The sequence below is a fragment of the Salvelinus fontinalis genome, chromosome 11 (genome assembly GCF_029448725.1).
Source record: "Salvelinus fontinalis isolate EN_2023a chromosome 11, ASM2944872v1, whole genome shotgun sequence".
Classification (NCBI taxonomy): Eukaryota; Metazoa; Chordata; class Actinopteri; order Salmoniformes; family Salmonidae; genus Salvelinus; species Salvelinus fontinalis.
The window spans coordinates 41,563,610-41,583,187 of NC_074675.1; the positions used below are offsets into that span (position 1 = coordinate 41,563,610).

Sequence of the window (19,578 nt, forward strand, 5' to 3'; positions counted from 1 at the left end):
TTGGAAGGGTTTTACATAAGTGAATTTTATTTTATTCAAGGATGAAATCACAAAATACATGACTGCCTACATTATCGCCTTATCTTTAAGTATATATATATATATATATATATATATATATATATATATATATATATCTATATCTTATCACTTCCTCAAACTGTTTAAGTGCCCCTTAAACATCAATAGTATTAAATAAATATACCTTAGCTTTATTGGACATGTCAGGTAATGCTGTGGTTCCCTCCTGTACCTCTTGGGTGTGAAATAGGTAAAGCTCCATCTACCTGCTGATAGTGAGAGGTCTCTTAATGCCTGGGCTCAGTATAATCACCCAAAGGGTTATACTACAAAACAAGATCAATGATTTAGCCAGCTAACTTGCCAAATATTCTGAAATAGCTTGTATTTTTATAAGATAAGCATGAAATTGGCATGGTCTAATTGACTCAACAACCAAAAACACATATCAAAGTTTAGGTTTCAATAGTTATTTCTGGTTGTTAACCAAAGTTAGCTGGCTAACTTTGATCCTACTTTGTAGTATATCCCTCTGGTGTTTGCCCTCCTGATGTTGTCATTTTGTTCATGCATTTAATCAGTTATGTACACAAGCTTTGTAGATGATTCATGGATCAACAGACAACTTCATAAGGTTGTAATACTAAAGAAGCACTTGGGTAAATTAGTTTGAACACATTCAGAGCAGAGTAAACCAACCAACCACGTGTTGTTATGCTGGGCCCATAGCAACAGGCTGTGATGTGATTTGTGGATGAATAAGGAAGTGACTTTGGTCACATCAGATTCCCATCTGATTGACAGCTTCCATTGAGTCACTGTGTGAAGTGGTAGAAAAGCAACATACTGTGTTTGTTGGGTTAAATGTATAAAGAACTGAAAAGTGCTTTCCCTATCAGCAGCTCAAAGGCAACAAGGTAAAGAACCCTAAATCAGCATCATCACCATCAAACACTGTTCTGTTTTAGCCCTCAGTGCTGGAGTTTAGCTTAAAATATAGTGTTTTAAGCCAAGTGGAGGTTACATATTAAAAGTACCCTAGTTCAATAAATATCTAAATTGTTTAAAGTAGTGCAAATCAAATCTAGTAGGACTCCCCCTCTCTCCCACCTGACAGGTATGTGTAGACTGTTAGCTTTGCTGAACTGGGTCACAGTATACGGCACTGGTTCCAGTGTATACTATAGTACTGGTGGGGGGGTGTGTGGTAGGGGTCTTAGTGGGGCTGGAAGGTCTTGGCCAGATCCTCCATCACACTCATGAACTTCTGCTGCTCCAACGGGGAGCTGTGGGTCCAGGCCAGGGGCAGGTGGGCCGACACCATCCTCCGATCTGACACACACAATACAATCTGTTTTACAACCTGGTTGGTTAAAATAGAAGCATTTACTATTCACGTTGTGATTGATCCGTCCTATAGCCGTGTCAATGAAGTTATCTAGAAAATACAGTTCAACCAAAACAATACAATGTAGGCCTAGCTGTTGACCCCAGATCCCCTGATATGTATTGTGTAAATGCAGGCACAGAGATGAGAGGGGGTGTCTGTGTTAGTGACTCTATTGAAGTGATTCTTTGCTCTCCCGCTGTGCTGGGGAAGGTCACTGAGGTCGCCGCAATGGAGGAAGAGGGTGTGTGTCAGAGGGGGGGTTCCACTGTACTCTCTGGCAGTATCTGGTACCGAGAGCTCCAGCTGCAGTGGACCAACGCCAGAAACCCAGCCCAGCCCAACCCACCCCCGCCCGCTATCCCCGACCTCCCGTCTTATGCCCTCAGTCAAACCCACACAGACAAACACTTCATTCAGACAGCACTCATCTTCTTTCTCTCTCTCCTTTCCCTCTCTCTAAAGCCCTCCCATATGCTCCAAATATCCTCTTTCCCTCGGTCTATTCTTCTCTCTTTCCCTCTCCTTCGGTCTCTCTTCTCCCATTCTGACTGAGGTCCACTGTACCCGAGAAGCCTGGCTGTTTTAAAGAGCTCTTGTTTTCTCCAGAAGCACAGATTGAGAAGGAGTTGTGAGGAGAGACTGTGTGTGGATCTGACAGTTAACCCATGACACCACGCTGGACCTCACTTTGCTGTCTTACTGTAGTTTTGTCTCTCTCCTGGTCATGACCTCCGATACTTTACCACAAAACACGTATTAAATCGCTCCCTGTAATTGGTAAAAAAACGGGGACAATCCCATGCTTCAGACCATGCTTTACTTTTGTTTGTGATACTTCATTTAATGGAGAAGTTGTGTGGTAAGTGTATTCTGTGTCTCTTACTGCCTACCCTGGAAGAAGCTTCCGCTGGGCTTGGTGGCGGCGGCCTCTGAGATGGCCAACCACACCACGGTGTCAGCCCCCTGCTCCGGGGTCCTCAGGCTGTCCTTCATAGACTGGTGGAAGTCAGGCATGGCATTGGCCACAGCTACAACTCCAGAGAGAGACGCATCAGTAACACATATATTTTATTTTAATAATCAATTGTTTATCAGAATGTATTAGATTTTAAAACAGTTTTTAGACTATTAGATTTGTATTAAAACGGCATCGGATTTATATATTGAAATTGTAAATCTCAATAGTAAATGTCAATCTCCAAATGTGGATATGTGTTTACAATGTTGTCATACTTAGAACCGAAGCTGTTTGCTGCTGGTAGTTGTGTAGCTGTGGTGTATTGATACAGTACCTGGTGTGTCCACCCAGCCAGGATGCATCACTGAGAAGTGGATGTTGCTATGGGTTTTGGCCCACTGCTCTGTCATCACCACCTGTTGCCTCTGAAACACACACACACCAGTAGCTGGGACCAGTTCAAAGACAAATCTTAAACGTAACATTTCTGACCAAGTAAAATCAGCCCTAGACCATGTGACAAGCACAGACCAGCAAGAGACCACCACATCATGCATTTACTATAATTGTCTCCAACCTTGTATGGATGTCTGACCCATAACAAAATGTGCTGTGTACCCCTGCTCCCCTCACCTGGTGCTATGTGCCCCTGCTCCCCTCACCTTGTGCTGTGTGCTACTGATCCCCTCACCTGGTGCCGTGTGCTCCTGCTCCCCTCACCTGGTGCCGTGTGCCCCTGCTCCCCTCACCTGGTGCCGTGTGCTCCTGCTCCCCTCACCTGGTGCCGTGTGCTCCTGCTCCCCTCACCTGGTGCCGTGTGCTCCCCTCACCTGGTGCCGTGTGCTCCTGCTCCCCTCACCTGGTGCCCCTGCTCCCCTCACATGGTGCCGTGTGCTCCTGCTCCCCTCACCTGGTGCCGTGTGCTCCTGCTCCCCTCACCTGGTGCCGTGTGCTCCCCTCACCTGGTGCCATGTGCCCCTGCTCCCCTCACCTGGTGCCGTGTGCCCCTGCTCCCCTCACCTGGTGCCGTGTGCCCCTGCTTCCCTCACCTGGTGCCGTGTGCCCCTGCTCCCCTCACCTTGTGCCGTGTGCCCCTGCTCCCCTCACCTTGTGCCGTGTGCCCCTGCTCCCCTCACCTGGTGCCGTGTGCCCCTGCTCCCCTCACCTGGTGCCGTGTGCCCCTGCTCCCCTCACCTGGTGCCGTGTGCCCCTGCTCCCCTCACCTGGTGCCGTGTGCCCCTGCTCCCCTCACCTGGTGCCGTGTGCCCCTGCTCCCCTCACCTTGTGCCGTGTGCCCCTGCTTCCCTCACCTGGTGCCGTGTGCCCCTGCTCCCCTCACCTGGTGCCGTGTGCCCCTGCTCCCCTCACCTGGTGCCGTGTGCCCCTGCTCCCCTCACCTGGTGCCGTGTGCCCCTGCTCCCCTCACCTTGTGCCGTGTGCCCCTGCTTCCCTCACCTGGTGCCGTGTGCCCCTGCTCCCCTCACCTGGTGCCGTGTGCCCCTGCTCCCCTCACCTGGTGCCGTGTGCCCCTGCTTCCCTCACCTGGTGCCGTGTGCCCCTGCTCCCCTCACCTGGTGTCCCTGCTCCCCTCACCTGGTGCCATGTGTCCCTGCTCCCCTCACCTGGTGCCGTGTGCCCCTGCTCCCCTCACCTGGTGCCGTGTGCCCCTGCTCCCCTCACCTGGTGTCCCTGCTCCCCTCACCTGGTGCCGTGTGCCCCTGCTCCCCTCACCTGGTGTCCCTGCTCCCCTCACCTGGTGCTATGTGCCCCTGCTCCCCTCACCTTGTGCTGTGTGCTACTGATCCCCTCACCTGGTGCCGTGTGCTCCTGCTCCCCTCACCTGGTGCCGTGTGCCCCTGCTCCCCTCACCTGGTGCCGTGTGCCCCTGCTCCCCTCACCTGGTGCCGTGTGCCCCTGCTCCCCTCACCTTGTGCCGTGTGCCCCTGCTCCCCTCACCTGGTGCCGTGTGCTCCTGCTCCCCTCACCTGGTGCCGTGTGCCCCTGCTCCCCTCACCTTGTGCCGTGTGCCCCTGCTCCCCTCACCTGGTGCCGTGTGCCCCTGCTCCCCTCACCTTGTGCCGTGTGCCCCTGCTTCCCTCACCTGGTGCCGTGTGCCCCTGCTCCCCTCACCTGGTGCCGTGTGCCCCTGCTCCCCTCACCTGGTGTCCCTGCTCCCCTCACCTGGTGCCGTGTGCCCCTGCTCCCCTCACCTGGTGCCGTGTGCCCCTGCTCCCCTCACCTGGTGTCCCTGCTCCCCTCACCTGGTGCCGTGTGCTCCTGCTCCCCTCACCTTGTGCTGTGCGTAGACCATGGTCCCGTCATAGCGGCCTATTTCTGTTTGCAGGTTCCCTGTCCTCAGCTTCTGGACCAGCATCCCTCCAGATGAAACTGTGATCTGAGAAGGAGGAGGAGGGAGGGGAGACGGGAAACATTAAATAATCATAAACAGGACACACACTAAAGTATTTTTCATTTTTTTGTCAAATTACATCTAAGAGAAAAACCGCCAGTGGGTTGTGGGTTTCAAACTCACCACTCTGGGCTCTGCACTCTTCTCCAGTAAGGGAATCAGTCCCCTGGTCAGGATATACACACCTAGAGATAGAGAAAGATGTGTTTCTTTCAAGGGGTTTTGAACGGAAGTGGTTTTGAGCCTGAAGTATTCACATTAACCTCTGTCATTAACTCACCCATGACGTTACTGGCAAAGCTCTTCTCCAGCCCCTCAGCGTTCACATCCCTCTCACTCATGATGCAGCCTGCATTATTTATCTGTCCACGTCAATCAGTCAATCAATAATCCTACATTATGAATACTGTACACATATAAAACATGGGAAGAACTCTGTGTACATTTATAGAAAGAGACAGAGAAGCCAGGGAGAGAGAGAAGCCAGGGAGAGAGAGAAGCCAGAGAGAGAGAGAAGCCAGAGAGAGAGAGAAGCCAGAGAGAGAGAGAATGATAAAAGGCAGGGTGATGACTAGAGGTCGAAATATATGTTACATGGTTATCACTTTGATTCAAACATGTGTTCAGCACTCACCAGTACATTCAAGGCTTTGTACTTCCTCTTGAAGGCCTCTGCAAATTCCCAAACCTTCCGTGTCTCCGATAGGTCCAGAATGTGGACATATATTTCCTGAAATTACATGATTATTACACTCTGGTTGCAGGGGTACAGAGCACAAGGTGAGGGGAGTAGGGGCACATTACATGATTATTACACCCCCCCCCCCCCCCAAGAGAGAGGCCCAAACTCACTCACTTTATTTCCTGACTCCTTGACAATGTCAGCCCTGGCCTCCTCTGCTTTGTCCTTGTTCCTGCACACCATGTGGACTGTACCACCTGGAAAGGGGATGGGGGATAACAGTAGAGCAAGAGTGGCTGAACCAGGGGTGTATTCAGTGCGGTGAAACGTGATGATGCTCTTCCTCCGAAGACACACATGCACTCACTAACTCACACTTACACACTCGCTCTCTCTCTCCTCTACAGACACACACCATACCTCTCTTGGCGATGGCCATGGCTGTAGCTCTCCCTATGCCACTGTTGGCTCCAGTGATCATGAAGACCCTGCCTGCCATGGACACTTCCAGGTCCTTTTCCACAAAGTGCTTGGCAGCAGAGAGGAACGCACTCCTGCAACACACACAGATAGACAGACAGCAGTCAGGTGGAGGCTATCCATCCCCTGCTCCATTCCACAGGGTGGTAGAGGGTGACAATAAACCCCTTTCCATTTGAAATAATTCATTGAATGATTGATCGAAAAGAGATTAAAAGAAAGTAGGTCAGTGCCAGTGCACATAGATGTCCTGGGGTCAGATATGGTCAGAGTGGGGAGACAGCATCTAAAATGGAACAAATTCAAAACAGTTTAGATATTCAGTGAGCAAGACAAAGGTCTAACAAAGGGAAAGACTGTCACATCTCTTAGGTAATGTGAGAAGGAGAGAGGAGGCGGTTCTGAGGCCACCGCTGGTGACATCGACAGCAGCCTGTGTGCCACGTCAAGGGGTTCAATGGCAGCCATTGTTCCCAATGGGGGATGAAGGGAGGAAGGCAGCGCCGTACTTAGGGATCGTTTTGGGCTAAATGCATGCTCTGTTTGGTGGTGTCATGCAGCGTAAACACTAGCGGAGTCAAGGGTCAGGGCGGGTAAAGAGACTGGTCTCTGCAAGAAAACACAACATTGAACAAAGAAAGTGGGGAATAAATGACAAAGGCACCTCTTCAGTTGGATTTGATTGCTTTGTTGTTCAGAATGAGGAAGGGCAGTGTGTGGTCTGATGCTATTGGTAAACCATTTATCAATAGTTCCACATGATGGCCTTGACTTGAGCTGGTGGATATCCAAATAAGATTGTAAAGCTTTGTAGTTAGCATTAATAACCCAATTGATTAGTAATATGATGGCAAAAAGTCAACGGAACTTTAACAGTTTTGTCCATTTAGTGATTTTGACACAACACAGCAGTAATGGCCCAGGCCCTATTTTCCAGATATTGGATCGGTTTTGCTATCCTAATGCAATACTTAATCAATGAGGGTAAAATAACTCAAATGACAGTGGTAAGCAATATAGACATAAATACATATGTATTGTACATACAAGTTACAGGTCACTGACTGAGGCATTCAAAGGTCATACTGTCTGTCTGCTGCAGCAAAATTACAGGATTAATCAAGACAGGGTTGGAACACTGCTTAACCATTGTTCTCCATCAGTTTAATTTGTTGATGTTTCTTTTTACCAGTGAACATCTAGAATCTACCTGAACCACTGTGATGTTCACTGAATGTTCACTGTGATGAATCTAATACTATCTTGCCAAAGGATGAACACACATGCACAGAGAGAAAGAGAGAAAGAAAGGGAAATGAGAGAGAGAGAGAATATACACATTGTTCTGGAATAGAAAATATATATTTTTGAACATTCAGTTTCAGACATTTTATTGATTTAGTTTGTAATTTGTGACATTTGTAGCCAGGGATTTGATTCCATGAAATATCAAAATCAACTATAACAAATGTGTGCGTATGGGCCCAACAGATAGGAGACCAGTGATCAATTGCCTACTGTTCTCCAGAGTAAATATATAAGCATCAATGTGATGATGCTGCTGCTGATGATGATGATGACAGAAACACCATAGAGGAGAAAATCTTACCTGGTGAATTCAGTCATTCCTTTCAGAAACCACGCGGAGTTGCGGTAAAGAGACATCGTTGTATTACCCATGGAATCCTCTCGTCCCGTCGTCCGTTATTGCACTCTCTGCTCCGGTTTTAACTTGGACCAAACCCACGTGTGTGAATTTACATTGGATGACACCTTCGGCCACCCAGCGGCGAGTTGGGATCAACAACTGAAGCACAATCAAACTCGGTGTCAACTGGTGTCAGCTCGACACTGTCCATGATGTCTATAGGCTTGAATGAATGAAAAAAAACAATCCTATTGAATCTCCAATAGGTTTGCATGGCAAATTCAGGAGTTGCATGCACAGCATTTCAAATAAAATTTCAACAACCGCATATTTCAGTAACAGAAGAAAATTAAATCAGGGAATTATTGATAATAATTCTGGGGGAACTTAGACTATTGTCGGTTTGTATAGGCCTTTAGGCTACAATAGAAAAATCCAAAAGAACACGCAATATGTCTGTCGCTGGAAATGAAATAATAGACCCACATAATTTGGCTTGACAAACAGGATAATATCTATATTTAATCATAAACCAGTTAGTACAGTAGTACAATGCACCTTGCCCAGGAACCTCCTGTGAAAGGTGTGAACCAATTCCGACCAAGCAAAGCAAAAAATGGGGCGCGGCACAGTCTAGACTAGAGAAGGTATGGTTTCGCAACTTAACCCACAGCATTGTGGAAATTTGACGATGCCCGTCCCTATGTACCGGTTTTACGCAAGAATGTAGTTAACATATTTTCCCTCAACTGTTGGCCTTACTCTCACATTTCAGCTTCACGATGGTGAGTAAAATGTCTGCTTTTGGTTCCATGTTTTCACATATTTTACAGGGCAAGTACATTCTCTCTGTCGAACATGCACCAAACGGTGAGTAGGCTGTATACAGTAACGGTGTTGTCTATGGCACACCCAGTTCCTTTGGCAGGTTGTCTCCACCTGTTTGCCCGGACGCTACAGTAGTTTAAAGAAGCGTTGCTGGCTGGCACCACTGGAACCACCTCTTCCACTTGAACAGTTGTGCCGTCTGTCTTGCATAAGAAGCTGTTTATCGATGGGTTGTTTTTATACTAGAACGTTTTGAAAGTCATATGTAAGTTACATTTTTGCTAAAACTGTCAATTTTATAAGGCTGATTTTGTGGAGAATTGTGAAATATCGTTTTTGTCTGGCACAACAACCAGGGTGGTTATAATTTGTGGAACGTTCCAACAGGAATCTGTTCCAAAAACTTCGTAAATAACAAGGTTGCCAACAAACGACGCATACAAAGTTGTATAGCAGCAGAATAAGATACATGTATTTTAATACTTGTACATTTTTCATGGCATCCTATTTGTGAATAGGGTGTGGGCAATTTTTTCACTCACCAGGTTTATTCCGAAAAATGTCTGCCCTCTCTCTGGTAGCCTATGGACAAACATTAAGAATAAGCTATGTGGTGAGTTGATGCCTATTCTACAGCTAATTAGCTAGGTGAATTGATCATGCAACTTTGTATGCGTTGTTTGTTGGCAACCTTGTACTTTACGAAGTTTTTGGAACAGATTCCTGTAGGAACGTTCAACAAATTATACCCACCCCAACAACCACTTATCAGTTAGAAGTGTTGTTTTGAATTGTGGTTTGGATTGCAACACATCAACTAGGCCTAAGTGTGTAATTGTGGGGTGTGTTCAAAGTGTCTGAGTATGTGTGAGTAGCCTGCATGAATATGTCCATTCATGTGTTACATGAGCATACTATGTCTGAGTGTATTTCTTCAATCTGCTGCCTACAATAATACCCATTCTAGTCATTCTATTTCTCTGATTTGGGTCCCATGCGGGTCAACTTCCTCCCCCCTCCCCCCACAGATGCACTTCATGCTGCTGTTAAGCCGGCAGGGCAAGTTGCGACTGCAAAAGTGGTTCACTCCGGTGACGGAGAGAGAGAAGAAGAAGGTGATCAGGGAAATGACTCTGATGGTGCTGGCTCGCCCTCCCCGCTCCTGTAACTTCCTCCTCTGGAGGGACCTCAAGATTGTTTACAAAAGGTGACTGAGGAAGTAGAACCTCTGTCTGGGATGGATCTCTCTGTGGTTTACCTTCGATCTCTTTCTCTTATTCCCCTTCTCGCTGTCTCTGATTTTCTTTATTTGGCAGATTATTTGTTTTCCTATTTTTGACTTCTGTCTTTACTTCTTTTGTCTGTTTCTCTGTTGACCCCTATTGCTGTCTGTGTTTACCCCCTCTCACTATTGTCTCTGGGCTGGAACAGACTATGGTGCTTGTGTACTGTAGTGTAGAGGGAGGGTTGGGAGGAGGTTATTGGGTAGACTGGAACCATCCTTGGCCCCTTTATTAGTGGTTCATGTTTAACCTCCTAAACCCCTTCCTCCTCACCAATCCTCCTTAGACACACACACACGGCACACGCTCAAGTTAAATATACACTGATTGTACAAAACATTAGGAACACCTTCCTAATATTGAGTTGCACCCACCTTTGCCCTCAAAACAGCCTCTATTCATCAGAGCATGGACTCTACAAGGTGTCGAATACATTCCACAGGGATGCTTTCCACAGTACTTGTGTCAAGTTGGGTAGATGTCCTTTGGGTGGTGAACCATTCTTGATACACACGGGAAACTGTTGACAGTGAAAAACCTTTGCTGACACACTCAAAACGGTGCGCCTGGCACCTACTACCATACCCCGTTCAAAGGCACTTCAATATTTTGTCTTGCCCATTTACCCTCTGAATGGCACACATACACAATCCATGTCGGTATTGTCTCAAGGCTTAAAAATCCTTCTTTAACAAGTGACATCAAAAAGGGATCATAGCTTTCACCTGGTCAGTCGATGTCACGGAAAGAGCAGGTGTTCTTAATGTTTTGTACAGTCAGTGTACATGTTAAACACATAACAGACAAGCAGATTGTTCTTAACCTCACGCATTAACCTCTATGGTAAAGTGACTCCCTTGCATATAAACATAACAACTGTAACCCTGTTCCTTGACCCCCTGACCCTCTGCTCCCTTGCAGGTATGCCAGTCTCTACTTCTGCTGTGGTCTGGAGGACCAGGACAATGAACTGTTGACCCTGGAGGTGTTGCAACGATATGTCGAGCTGCTGGACAAATACTTTGGCAACGTAAGCATAATGTACAGGCAATGTAAGGGATATTTATTGTCAGGTTAAGGTCTCGCTGGGGAAAGGTTCATTAAAACAAGGGAAAAGTATAGGTTAAATTGATGAATAGAAACTAAATGTTAAGGTCTATGTTTTTACAGTATTTTCAACATTGTAGTCTTAATGGTGCCTATTGCCTCTCATTGATGTGCTGTTCTGTCTGCTCTGTGTTGCCCTGTCTGCTCTGTGTTGCCCTGTCTGCTCTGTGTTGCCCTGTCTGCTCTGTGTTGCCCTGTCTGCTCTGTGTTGCCCTGTCTGCTCTGTGTTGCCCTGTCTGCTCTGTGTTGCCCTGTCTGCTCTGTGTTGCCCTGTCTGCTCTGTGTTGCCCTGTCTGCTCTGTGTTGCCCTGTCTGCTCTGCTGCAGGTGTGGGTTGGATATCATCTTTAACTTTGACAAAGCCTACTTCATTGTGTGTGTGTGCGCGCACATGTTTTACTATACTTGTGAGTATCAGAAGTCCTCACAAGAATAGTAAACCAACTAAAATTCTGAGAAGTGAGGACATTTTGCCAGTCCTAACTTGCTATTTTAGGGTTGGGGTTAGGGAAAATAGGATTTTGAATGGGAATCAATTATTGGTGCCCAAAAGGTCCTTACATGCAGGGGTTTTAGGAGGGGGGGGACAACCTGGCGAGTGGTCTTTTATTGTAAATAGAATATGTTTCTAAACACTTCTACCATGATTATGAATAATCCCTAATGAATCGTGAATAATGATGAGTGAGAAAGTTAGTCTCATATCATACCTTCAAGACATGCTAACCTCTCACCATTACAATAACAGGGGAGGTTAGCATTTTATAGAATGTTCTTTGGATGGTCTTAAACTGCAGTCATTTATGTCTGAGATTATATGAACATGATGAAGCATTAAAACACATCTGTATCCATTCACCATCATCAATAGCTTCTACCAGGTCTTCCTCACATTTTTGTTTTATATGTTTTGTGTCGTCAGGAAAAGCTTCTATTAACCCTTGATACAGTTTGGAAATCAACTTTAGAGGTTAATCAGACTGCCTTAAAATAGTTTAAATCTTTGAAGCTTCTGGCTTGTCCGGTGTTTACTGCACAAAGAGAATAAAGTGTTGCATCTGCGAAAGTTCCTCAACATCACAGACTGGTCTTCCCTGGCTACCTGACACTCCTGAGACCCCTGTCACCATCTGATCCTGCTCAGATGACGCAGGAGAAGAATAACCTTGGTGTACATTTATACATTATATTATCCAAGAATAGAATAAATGGTTCAATAATTGAAATTACCATTATTCCCAGATCCCAGACTGTAGATTTAATCTGCTGTCCTGTAGCTACTGTAGATCTACCCATCAATTCAAGATGGAACTTTGTATCAGTCACTGATTGTTATAATATACTGCAAAATTCACCTGAGCGCCGAAGATTGGTCTTCCCTGGCTGTATGAATTTGCTGGGACACCTGTCACCATCTGATCCTGCTAAGACGAGCATACTGTTGTGGACTGACTGTGCACTGTGACAGTGAAGCCTGTAGAGCTGTTTATACCATGTCAGTGTAACAAGTAGGTAACTAACTAGGGAAACTGACAGATCAATAATGCTACATTGCTATATTGACTCTGATTGGGGTAAAAATAATATCTAACGTTAGCCAACATTTGGCTAGCTCTAATGGTACATCAACTGGAGAAAACAAACAAAGGCTACCAAACATTTTCATACTCACAGCAGCTGTTAGATACTGCTACCTGACAGTTGGCTAGAGCTGAACTGGCTGTGGTAGCTACGAGCTAGCTCTAGTTCATTCACTTCAGACAGAACCTCAGTCGAGGGGGGATGAGACATTAGCTAACTTTACATGTCAGTTACACTACTAGCTCATCACTGGAAATAAATACATTTTTTATGTTAAGTCAAACAGCAGTTACTTTGCTAGCTACATCAGTCAAATAAAGAGTAGCCAGTTTTTGCTCAGCTTGCTTTTACTACTCGGAGAAAAAGCACAACACACACAGACAACGGCTGCCTCTGTTCGCGTGCTCTGTGGCAGGGACGCCATTTCTAGCAAAGATTTTTAGAACAATGACCACTCAAAACCCGCCCAGAAGGCCTGAAAACTAGCCCATTGTTTTTTTCACACATTAAACAATAAACCCTTTTTCCATAATGTTATCGAGCCAATAAGGAAGGAATTGGAACGACTAGAAGCAAAATTAGAAAAAGAGAGAAAAGATAATTTGCCCTTATTTAAATCGCCAGATCATTGTCCATCAATGGATGTTGATGTAACTAATTTGACTGCTATGATTAAACAATAAGGCACAAAAGGGTATGGTACAGTGCATATGTTGTTACTTTACAGCCTTATCCCTCCTAAATCTGCACACAATACCCCATAATGACAAAGCAAAAACAGGTTTTTATAAATGTATTTTTTTTAAATTCCGTAAATATTTCATACGGATTGGCAGGGATACATTCTAACTCGCAGACATCATTTACATACTAAGCAGTTGTGTTTAGTGAGTCCGCCAGATCAGAGGCAGTAGGGATGACCAGGGATGTTCACTTGATAAGTGCGTGAATTCGACTGTTTTCCTTTCCTCAAAGCATTCAAAATGTAACGAGTACTTTTGGGTGTCTGGGAAAATGTATGGGGTTAAAGTACATTCTTTTCTTTAGGAATGTAGTGAAGTAAAAGTTGTCAAAAATATGAAAAGTAAAGTACAGATACCCCATTAAACTACTTAATTAGTACTTTAAAGTACTTCATTGAGGACTTCTTTCCATAACATAAGCACGCAAGGGAGTTCCATAACTTCCATTTCCACTTGTGCAGCCCCCAAGAACTGAGCATGCGTAAAACCAATTTTCTTTTTTGTTGCTTGATACCGTTTTCCATAAGCAAAGCAAAAATCGACATTATAATGGAGTTTAACCACCTCCGAGCAAATTATCTAATGAGCTCTAGTGCGCCCAAAGTAGTTTTCCAGTGTTTTGTCGCTGTTATTTCTTGATGCCATGTTTTATGGAAAAAGGGTTGAGGGGAAAAAACGTTGTCTTAATAATGACAAGTTAAGAGGCCTACCTACAACTGGTAAAAAGTTGTCATGACTGTCTCCTATCACTCAAGTGACTCAGCCAATAGTTGACTAAGCTGCCTGCTGCAGTGCTCTCTCAACACTCACTCACTCACTCACTCAGCAACAGCCTGCCTCACCGCCTGATAGTCAGGAGCAGTAGGTCACAGTAAAATATATATATTTTTTATTTTAGAAAAATGCTTTTAGAAGTAGCCCAAAGATCTGCAACCCGTGACCAATACATTTTCACCCTCAACATCATTTTCAAAGTAGCCCAATTTGCGGAAAAACTACAGACATGGCAACCCTGCTATGTGGCGTCCATGCAGTCCTAAATCCAGCAGGCTGAAACCACCAAACAGCCTAAACGACCGCTCTGAGGCGTCCGCATGGTCCTAAAGCACACACTGATGCTGCATTTTGTGTCACAATGCAGTGATAAAACTGGGTGGGGGGAACATGTCCCCAGCGAAAGTTGTGCCTCTGCTCACAAGTATAGTAAGACATTGCTGTATGTGTGGTTATTGGGGAATTACATGAAAAGTGCAGGCTTGTGCTGAAAGTAAAATGATGTGGTTGGTCCATCAGCCAAATACATCAACAGATGCATACAGTCACACTGAGATACCATCCTAATCTATTGTTACAATGCCAAAATGGAAGTCATCTGAAAGTGTATAAGGAATCAGGATCCATAGTAAACAAATCGTACTACCATGCTCATCTATTGGAGTGCTGACCCCCAACGGATATTTATGAATGAAAGTGACGCCGTCACCCTGACCTGCACCAGACAGGACTTGACAGGCAACCAAAATAAAAGACCACTGACTGACGATAGCACAGTCATACGCACCTCCCGTAGCACACCATCTCTTTCTGCAGTCCCCTACAACCCTGACTCATTCTTTGGCCGATCTTGGGAGTGAGTGACTCATCGATCGCCTTCAACTGTGTGCTGCAGGTGTGTGTGCCAGACATAATCTTTAACTTTGAGAAGGCCTACTTCATCCTGTGTGTGTGGCGCAGGTCTGTGAGCTGGACATAATCTTTAACTTTGAGAAGGCCTACTTCATCCTGTGTGTGTGGCGCAGGTCTGTGAGCTGGACATAATCTTTAACTTTGAGAAGGCCTACTTCATCCTGTGTGTGTGGCGCAGGTCTGTGAGCTGGACATAATCTTTAACTTTGAGAAGGCCTACTTCATCCTGGATGAGTTCCTGGTGGGAGGAGAGATCCTGGAGACCTCCAAGACAGCTGTGGGCATCGCTATGGAGGAGGCAGAGACACTACAAGAGGTGACCCACACACACAGTCACATAAGTGTGACACACTTGCCAAAATATTTAAATATGTTTCTTCTGTTCTCTCAACAGACAATGGAGGAGTATATGAGTAAACCGACCTACTGAACCAATAACAGGGACGTGAGTCGAATCTTAAGACTGAAGAATCCTTTTCTCAATTGCCATAAGTGCCACAGCATTTCAAAGAAGACTTATTCAACTGGAATACTCTTCCATTCAGACAGAATACATAGTCTGTTTTTTATATAAGCACGTTCTAATATTATTAGTCTTTTTTGTACTTTTTACTCCTTTTTCTTCCCAATTGGTAGTTACAGTCTTGTCCCATTGCTGCAACTCCCATACGGACTCGGTCAAGAAACACGACCCCGCCAAGTTGCACTGCTTCTTGACACTGCTCGCTTAACCCGGAAGCCAGCCGCATCAATGTGTCGGAGGAAACAGTGTACAACTGGCGACTGTGTCAGTGTGTGTGCGCTCGGCCCGCCACAAGGAGTCGCTAGAGCGCGGGTCTTTAGTGACGCGGGTCTTTAGTGACGCCTCAAGCACTGCGATGCAGTACCTTAGACCGCTGCACCACTCGGGAGGCCCCTATATGCACTTTCTAAAAGATGCATTAGGAGTTTTATAATTTAAGAGTTCATTTTAAAACACAGAGTTTAACTTTGAGATTTATTTTTAAATGTGTTATTAGTTAAATAATTGTATTATTATATATTTGATAGGATCACATATGTTTTACAGTAATTGTAGTCTGCTTTGCTTTATCTGACTTTTAAGCAAAAATGTTATTTTAGCATGTTGCTGCTGCATCTTCAAACGTTGCGAGTTGATCCAAGGATTGTAACCACAACTTCTTACCACTCGAAAGTCACATTTATGATTTTAATTCTGTTGGCTAACATAGCCACTGCCTGCACAAACGTGATAGTGCCTTATTGTAATATTTCTCAGTTGGCAAGCTAGAGCCAGTGGGTTCTAAGATTGAAGCTAAAGGTTGACATTTTGGAAAGTGATGCCTACTCACAGTGCCGTTAAAGTTGTACTGTCTGAATAAATAGTTTTGTTTCCAGAATAGTCTGTCTTTTTAAATGTTAGTTAGGGTACGTTGTTTCCACCTGTTGAATATTGATCTCTTGGTTTTATTAGTGGAATTGACAAGGACTACCCTGTGCCCCAGGTTAAGAAATTAGTCATCGTTCTGAGAGAAGCCTTACTTGAAATACAGACTAGATCCATGAGAGAGAATCTAGTACTTACAGGTATCCAAGAGAAAGAAGGAGAAGTTCCTGAATCTACAGTTAGAGAGTTCGTCCTTACAGCGCTTCAGATTCCACGCGAAGCTATCGACAAAATCCAACTTGAACGTGTACACCGCTTCAGAGAGGGCAGAGGTATGAACGCCCAATCGTTGCCAAATTTGCTTTCTTTAAAGATATAATAATGGGTAAAAGACTTCCTGGCATGAATGACCAGTTCCCAAAGGAAATTGCAGAACGGCGTAAAGTTCTGTATCCAATTTTCAAGGAAAATAGATTGAAAGGGAAACACGTAGCTCTCATAGTAGATAAACTGTATATTGATAACCAGTTGTTCAGAGACACAAAGACTACTCCATGGCTAATTAAAAAATTACAAAGTTCTCATAGAGGAGGCAAATAAGGAAACACAATTCTAGCCCGGTTATGGATTGTAATAATACAACAGAAACATATAGATAGAAAGCTATCTTCAAGTATAACTAATTGGAACACAAAAGCACTAATTCAACATGGTGGAGAAAAAAACCCTCAGTAAAAAGAAGGCACAGTGTGGATAGATGCTGTGTGGTTTTTTTGGTGTTTGGGAAAGTGGTGTTGAGTGAGAAAGGAAATGGTTGCATATCCCAGAACCAATGTATTTCTGTGAGCGGTGGTTGAGAGAGAGCTTTCGATGTTGTTCAGATGAGGGATATACATTTTATAATGAATTATACATTTTATTTATTGTCCTACGGTTGTGGAACAGCGTTTTAAAATAAATTATACATATCATTTGTTTATTGTCCTATCATTGGGAACTACATTTTTAAAATAAATTATACATCTAAGACCATTTTATTTATGGTCCTATATTGATGGAATGGTCCACAACCCTATACCTTAGACATTGCTTAACATCATGAATGACCCAGATACTAAGTAGAAGTCCCTATCTGTTTTATGGGCCTGCTGTAAGTGGCCTGTATGCAGCCAAAATGCGGTTAGAGACCTAGAGCAGCACCGCCCACTCAAAATTCTGAGCCTGCTTGGCAGTGTTGGTCCTGCAAAGCCCCCTGATGGGAGAGCATAATATACAAGGAAATTCTCAAAGCTGCTAATGAGAACCTTGATGACCTTGTACCGAGCCGGTGGGGATTCCGTTCCGGTGGGGTGCCCTCCTCCAGGCAGTGGCAGTGCTGGCAACACTAGCTGCAGTAACACATGGGGAGGGGGTCACACTCGGACATTCAGAGAGGGCGCATATTATTGTGGCCCTGGTGGCACAAAATCAAAGGTCTGACTGCACGGAGATGCTTGGTAATATGGTCGCTACGGGGGACCATGTTGTATGTGTTGCAGGTGAAGGGGGTATATCTGACCTCCATCATATAGGACGTGACAATGGTTAATCAAATCTCCCCATTTCTGCCCAGTATTGCAGGACTTCTCATACAGCTGCAACTGTATATGCATTTGTAAATCAAGACCTTTCTTGAGTTGGGCTCTGAGATGGTGCAACTGTTGAGAATCTGAGTCTATGGTTGTTGTGGGGAAAAGGGGTTGAGTGTGTGTGTGTGTGTGTGTGTGTGTGTGTGTGTGTGTGTGTGTGTGTGTGTGTGTGTGTGTGTGTGTGTGTGTGTGTGTGTGTGTGTGTGTGTGTGTGTGTGTGTGGTGTATCCCACAACTGTTGCGTAGGAGTTAAAGATGTTAGGGGCAATATAGGATGATTCACAATAATTGTTTGCTAATATAATAATTGCTTGCCATAATGTAATTTTGGTAATGGCGAGACTGGTGAGAGGTAAAAATCCTTTGCATAAATTGCCTACATTACTACAAATATTAATAGCTAATTATGGAAAATAAGAAACAGGATTTTAAAAATATATATATATATATTTTTTACTGCTATATATAATACAAATGGAGGTGAGGGCAGTTGTTGGTTGATCTACTTCTGTTCTGTGGGTGGCACTGTGCTCTTTCTGAAGGATGGGTCCCGGTGTCTCCGGGGCTATGGGATCCGGGGGGGGCGGGAGTGATCTGCAGGGCATTGGGATGACAACCCAACTCGGGATGAGGAGGGCTATTAGCGGGTGGAATAGTGGAGACCAATTGGAGGTTAACTTAGTAGCAATGCAAATATCACGGTACAGCTATATAGACACTCAATCATCATGTTCCTTTTTAATGGTACGTTTACAAACATATATTTTGATACATAGAATTGAAAGTTGTGTCTCATTATGGTAAGTGGTGAAATAAGTACAGCCAGTTTAAATTGTAATGGCTTAGCAGATAATAAGAAAAGACGATCAGTATTTAACTGGCTAAAAGAGAAGGATTATAATATCTATTGTTTACAGGAAAACCATTCAACAGTTTTAGATGACGTTTTGTGGAAAAATGACGCGGAGGGCGAAATATATTTCTTCCATGGGCAAAGAAATTCAAAAGGGGTGATGATATTAACAGTAATTTTGATCCAAATGTGCAAATTGTCCAAACAGATCCTCAAGGTAGATGGATTATTTTAAATATGTTATTGGACAATAAACATATATGGCTCATTAACCTACAGTTGAAGTCGGAAGTTTACATACACCTTAGCCAAATATATTTAAACTAAGTTTTTCACAATTCCTGATATTTAATCCTAGTGAAAATTCCCTGTCTCAGGTCAGTTATTATCACCACTTTATTTAAAAAATGTGAAATGTCAGAACAATAGTAGAGAGAATGATTTATTTCAGCTTTTATTTCTTTCATCACATTCCCAGTGGGTCAGAAGTTTACATACACTCAATTAGTATTTGGTAGCATTGCCTTTAAATTGTTTAACTTGGGTCAAACGTTTTGGGTAGCCTTCCACAAGCTCCCCACAATAAGTTGGGTGAAATTTGGCCCATTCCTCCTGACCGAGCTGGTGTAACTGAGTCAGGCTTGTAGGCCTCCTTGCTCGGAACACACGCTTTTTCAGTTCTGCCCACACATTTTCTACAGGATTGAGGTCAGGGCTTTGTGATGGCCACTCCAATACCTTGACTTTGTTGTCCTTAAGCCATTTTTCACAACTTTGGAAGTATGCTTGGGGTCATTGTCCATTTGGAAGACCCATTTGCGACCAAGCTTTAACTTCCTGACTGATGTCTTGAGATGTTGCTTCAATATATCCACATAAGTTTCCTTTCACATG

At 44.5% G+C, this 19,578-nt stretch overlaps 2 protein-coding genes across 6 annotated transcripts; one reads left to right on the forward strand and one right to left on the reverse strand.

Annotated features, from left to right (window-relative positions):
• Positions 1-4: 4 nt before the first annotated feature.
• On the reverse strand, positions 5-7,635 carry LOC129866097 (dehydrogenase/reductase SDR family member 12-like). 2 transcript variants are annotated; one of them, XM_055939271.1, is made up of 10 exons: positions 7,551-7,635; positions 5,882-6,015; positions 5,636-5,718; positions 5,414-5,509; positions 5,060-5,141; positions 4,903-4,964; positions 4,660-4,764; positions 2,704-2,794; positions 2,302-2,439; positions 5-1,353 (listed from the first exon to the last, which is right to left on the reverse strand). In XM_055939271.1, the coding sequence occupies exons 1-10, from the start codon at positions 7,619-7,621 to the stop codon at positions 1,238-1,240; spliced, it is 978 nt and encodes a 325-aa protein (XP_055795246.1). In that variant the 5' UTR covers positions 7,622-7,635; the 3' UTR covers positions 5-1,237. The 2 variants fall into 2 exon arrangements, with proteins under 2 accessions (XP_055795246.1, XP_055795245.1); XM_055939270.1 differs by having other exon boundaries at positions 2,302-2,445.
• A 198-nt stretch (positions 7,636-7,833) lies between these two features.
• On the forward strand, positions 7,834-17,174 carry LOC129866101 (AP-1 complex subunit sigma-3-like). Of its 4 annotated transcripts, none has more exons than XM_055939278.1 (5): positions 7,834-8,682; positions 9,446-9,624; positions 10,622-10,730; positions 14,995-15,132; positions 15,211-17,174. In XM_055939278.1, the coding sequence occupies exons 2-5, from the start codon at positions 9,446-9,448 to the stop codon at positions 15,244-15,246; spliced, it is 462 nt and encodes a 153-aa protein (XP_055795253.1). In that variant the 5' UTR covers positions 7,834-8,682; the 3' UTR covers positions 15,247-17,174. The 4 variants fall into 4 exon arrangements, with proteins under 4 accessions (XP_055795253.1, XP_055795252.1, XP_055795251.1 ...); XM_055939277.1 differs by having other exon boundaries at positions 7,834-8,374; XM_055939275.1 differs by lacking the exon at positions 7,834-8,682 and having other exon boundaries at positions 8,817-9,624.
• Positions 17,175-19,578: the final 2,404 nt, after the last annotated feature.